Source organism: Carlito syrichta, unplaced genomic scaffold (genome assembly GCF_000164805.1).
Source record: "Carlito syrichta isolate Samal-C Ts95f unplaced genomic scaffold, Tarsius_syrichta-2.0.1 Scaffold303316, whole genome shotgun sequence".
NCBI classification, from domain to species: Eukaryota; Metazoa; Chordata; class Mammalia; order Primates; family Tarsiidae; genus Carlito; species Carlito syrichta.
The window spans coordinates 249,034-254,176 of record NW_007247412.1 but is presented as its reverse complement, the minus strand read 5'-3'; the positions used below and the strand labels follow the sequence as shown (position 1 = coordinate 254,176).

At 40.7% G+C, this 5,143-nt stretch overlaps 1 protein-coding gene across 2 annotated transcripts in view; it reads right to left on the bottom strand.

The window, feature by feature from the left end:
- The window catches only part of HIPK1 (homeodomain interacting protein kinase 1), a 42,545-nt gene extending 37,832 nt beyond the window's left edge, over nucleotides 1-4,713 (bottom strand). For both annotated transcript variants that reach the window (XM_021712491.1, XM_008058381.2), the window contains exon 1: nucleotides 3,632-4,713. In XM_021712491.1, coding sequence (XP_021568166.1) covers nucleotides 3,632-4,707 — 1,076 coding nt within the window. In that variant the 5' untranslated portion in view covers nucleotides 4,708-4,713. The remainder of the gene's footprint in view (nucleotides 1-3,631) is intronic.
- Between the last annotated feature and the right edge of the window lie 430 nt (nucleotides 4,714-5,143).

Here is a 5,143-nt window from a genome sequence, read left to right as displayed (position 1 = left end):
CGAGCCCGCGGGTTCGAGACCCACCTGGGCAACTTGGTGAGACCTCATCTCTACAATAAATCAAAAATCAGCTGGGCGTGGTAGCGCACGCCTGTAATTCCGGCTACTTGGAAGGCTGAGGCAGAAGGATCGCTGGAGCCCAGTGGGTGGAGGCTGCAGTGGCCGGGAGCGGCCACTGCACTCCAGTCTGGGTGACGGAGTGAAACTCCAACTCAAAAAAAAAAAGGAACGAACTCTGAGATCTCACACTTTCTGATTTCAAAATTTACTACCAAACTACTGCAACCAAAACAGTATGGTACAAACATAAAGACAAACACATATAGACTAACAGAACAGAATAAAGAGTGCAGAAATAACAGCTTGTATATATGGTCAAATGATTTTGACAAGGGCTCCAAGACTATCCAATACAGAAAGAACAGTCTTTTCAGCAAATGGTATTTGAAGAACAGTCACATGCTAAAGAATTACTTTGGACCCTTACCTTAACAAAGAATCAAAGACCTAAATATAAGAGCTAAAACCATAAAACTCTTAGAAAAAAACATAGGGGAAAAGTTACATGACTTGGATTTGGCAATGATTTCTTGGATATGACACCAAAAGCACAAGCAACAAAAGTAGAAAATGGACTTCCCCAAAGGTAAAAACTTCTGTATGTCAAACGACACTATCAAGAGGTGAAAAGGCATCCCATGAAATGGGAGAAAACATTTGCAAATCATATATCTATAAATATCTAGACTATATAAAGAAGAACTACAACTCAACAACAAAAACAAAAAACTCAATGCAAAAAATAGGCAAAGGATTTGAACAGACATTTTTCCAAAGAATATATATAGGTGATCAACAAGAACACCAAAAAATGTTTTGGTGTTGATCAGTTCAGCTATTTAAAAAAAAAAAAAAAGTTCAACACTAATCACTAGGGAAATGCAAATCCAAACCACAATGAGATAACACCTTACACCCATACAAATGGTTATTCTTTGAAAAAATAACAAATGCTAGAGAAAATGTAGAGAGACTGCAACCCTCATGCACTGCTGCTGGGAAAGTAAAATGATGTGGCCTCTGTGGAAAACAGTTTGGAGGTTCCTTAAAAAGTTAAACATAGACTTACCAGCAATTCCACTCCTAGTTATGTACCCCCAAAAATCTGAAAACAGAGACTTAGGTACTTGTATGCCAATGTTCATGATGGCATTATTCACAGCAGCCAAAAGGTAGTTAACAACCCAAGTGACCATCAACAGATGAACGGATAAACAAAATGTGGTATGTGCATACAATGGAATATTATTCAGGCATAAAAAGAAATGAAGTTCTAATACTTCTATAGCATGGGATTAACCTCAGAAACATTATGCTAAGTGAAATAAGCCAGACACAAAAAGATAAATAGTGTATGATTCCACTTATATGCAGTATCTAGAATAGGCAAATTCACAGAAAGTCAAAATGAGATTACCAGGGGAAGGAGGAAGGGAGAATGGAGATTTATTGCTTAATGGTTACAGTTTCTGTTTTGAGTGATGAAAAAAATTTGGAAATAGATGGTGGTGATGGTTACACAACATTGTGAACAGTGCGGTACTGACATAACAGTACCACACTGTACTTAACAGATAGCAATGATGGTTACTCAACACTGAGAATGTACTTAACACCAATGAATGGTACCAAATAGCTAAAGTGGTAAACTGCATGCTATACAGATTTTTTTTATTTTTGAGTTGGAGTCTCACTCGGTCGCCCAGACTGAAGTGTAGTGGCCGCTCCCGGCCACTGCAGCCTCGCCTGCTGGGCTCCAGCGATCCTTCCGCCTCAGCCTTCCGAGTAGCCGGAATTACAGGCATGCACTACCACGCCCGGCTGATTTTTGATTTATTGTAGAGATGAGGTCTCGCTGCCCAGGTGGGTCTCGAACCCGCGGGCTCAGGCAATCCACTCACCTCAGCCTCCCAAAGGCGCGGGATCACAGGCTGAGCCACCGAGCCCGGCTGCTATACAGATCTTATCACAATTAAAAAAAAAAAAAAAAAAGCCAGGCATGGTGACTCGTGCCTCTAATCCCAACACTTTGGGAGTCAGAGACAAGAAAATTGCTTGAGCCCAGGGGTTCAAGATCAGCCCGGGCAACTTGGTAAGATCTCATCTCTACAATAAATCAAAAAATTAGCCAGGTGTGATGGTGCATGCCTGTGATTCCAGCTACATGAAAAGCTGAGGCAGAAGGATCACCTGAGCCCAGAAGGCTAAGGTTACGGAGGCCATGAGTGTGACACTGGACTCCAGCCTGGATGATAGAGTGAGATTCTGACTCAAAAAAAAAGAAAGAAAACATATGTAGATGGAATTTTTTCTGAGTCCTTGTATGAGATAAAATATCCTTACATTATTTTCACATGTAACATAAAATTCTTAGTTCAGATTTTCTATTGCCTAAAAATTTATGACAGGCATTTGGCATGTTGAGTATATATACCTCCTTACAAACACGTTTTGTGAGTTATCTAATTTTATTGTTTATTGTTTCATTTCTTGATTGGATGCTTACATGATTTTGGATTTAATGCATGAACATTAAAACTAAGCATCAGATTCCCTAAAATTAATAACTAAATAGGAAAATAAATGAGGTGCTGAGAAAAGCATATTTAAAAAGACTCGTTACAGAAAAAATTGTATATACCAGCATTTAAGTATTCTCAGTAATTATTATATATTAAGTAATTATCCTATATTTAAAAGGCAAGGATCGCATCTGTAATCCCAGCACTTTGGGAGGCTGAGGCAGGAGTACTGCCTGAGCCCAGGAGTTTGAGACCAGCCCAGGCAACATAGCGAGACCTCATCGCTACAAAAAATAAAAAATTTAGTCAGATGTGGTAGCACATGCCTATAGTCCTAGCTGCTCAGGAGACTGAAGCAGGATTGCCGAAGCCTAGGAGTTAGAGGCTTCGGTGAGCTGTGATTGTGCCAGTGCACTCCAGCCTGGGCGACAGATCCTGACTCAAAAAACAAACAAACAAACAAAAAAGGGTAGCTACATGAGAAGTATCAATCTAGAATATATATCACTGAAGTATAAGGTACTTGGGTCAAGACCATTCTAGGATTAACCAAACAGGTTCAAAGTATCACAGAGAGAGTTCAAAAAAGAAGAGACTGTAGCAATCATCTAACCCAAATCACACTAATATAGAAGAATAAAATGCTGCTAGAGTTAAGCCTGGCATTATTCCTGAGGCATTTTACCTGCCAAGATAAAAGCTTGGGAAAAAACAGCAACATATGCTCAAATTCTTTACAAATAAGTAAATATCTATATATTTTAAGAATTTACAATGGGAAAATCATTAGATACAATGGATCCAAAGAAAGAATGAGGTGCTAAAATAATTCAACTAGTAACAACCTTCAGTAACAGATTGAGTTAATTTTTCTAGTGCTAAATATAATTTCAGAAATAAGAAAATGTCATATATAGGAATGCCACACACAGAATGAACAAAAATGTGTGAATAAATAAATTCATTGTTATATGTAGCCTATAGAAAATACTTTAAATATAAGGATAGATCACTAGCCTGAGATACGCTTTTCAGCATTTGCCACTTGCCTGTAGTAACGTGACTGTAAGTAGGTTGAGCACACAGCTTTGGAAACATGACTAGCAGAACCAAAGTCAATGACCTTCACTCGGTAGGGTTGGCGAACTGGATCGACAAGCATGATGTTTTCAGGCTTAAGGTCGGCGTGAATTAGACCAAGACTCTTGAGCTTCATCAAGGCTGTGGCCACCTGCTGCAAGATTGGTCTGATGTACTTGAGTGGCAGTGGGCTGAACTTGTTTTGCTTTAGAAAATCATATAAGTTCTGCTCCAGCATCTCAAACACAAGGCAGGTATGATTCTTATGCTGAAAGCACTCATAAGAACGGACAAAATTATACTCATCAGCATTTTCACTGCTTAGGCGGGAAAGGATGCTCACTTCGATCTGTCCTTGTCTGGCATAGGAGGGGTGATTCTTCAAGATTTTAATCGCCACAATTTCCTTGGTGCTCCGCTTCCAGCACTTAGCTACCTGTCCAAATGTCCCCCGGCCTAAGAACTCCAACACCTCATAACTGTTGGTCATAGAGCAAAGGATCTCATGCTGGACCAGCTGGTAATCCCCTTCTCCACTGGAACTGCTACTCTTTGTGGTCACAGTGGTGGTCGTGGCAGCAGCACCCACCACAGTCCTGTTTTGCAGCATGAGAGGGGGGTGTTCTTCTATGATCTGCACACTACCGTTGCTGTCGACTTCTTCACTTTTTCTTTTCAATCCACATTTTTGATATGGCTCAAGCAAAGAAACGTTGCTTCTGTGAGTCAGGGTCTGGCTGCTTTGGAAGGTTGATGTAGCAGCACTGCCCGAACTGTCAGCGGCTGTTACAACAATGTGCTCCACGGCAGGGGCTGGGAGGAGGAGACCCTGGTCGTAAGCAGGAATGTTGAAATTTGCTACCTGGTGAGAGGAGCTGGCTTGCCCTTGTGTGGCTGGGAGGGCTTTGCTGTGGGGATAATATTTGTCGTTGCTGCTCTGTCCTGAAACATCCCAGCCAGAGGGCTCTATTTTCAGTTTCTTCGCACTACAGAAGGCACTCGACGACACTGATGGGGGGGAAAACACCTGCAGCTGTGATGCCATACCTACAATGTGAGAAAGAAAGGCTCAGATAAGAGGTAAAAGGCTTAGCAGCAACAGACAAACAAAACACTTCTAGTTGATAAAAGAAACATGATGCAAAAAGTTTCCCCCATCTCAAATGCTAATTCAGTCTTGGCCTATATTCATAGAAACAGTGTCCAGAACACGCTGGACAAAGTGAAGACTATCCTCTTGGCTCAAGTCCTACATAAAATGTGTTCGGCTGTCTACTACCTTTTAAGATGACCACTGATAAACTTCCCAGAATAAAGTAATCAGGATGACGAGAATGCTGGTGAGTATCTTCTGAAGAACTGAGGAAAGTTATTCTTAGGAAAATATGGAAAAGGAAGTGAGAACAGTCCAGCTTTGGTCTGTGAGTATCTCATAGATACTTCTAGTTCAATAAGCCCAAAGACTAAACCAAAAGCTATTT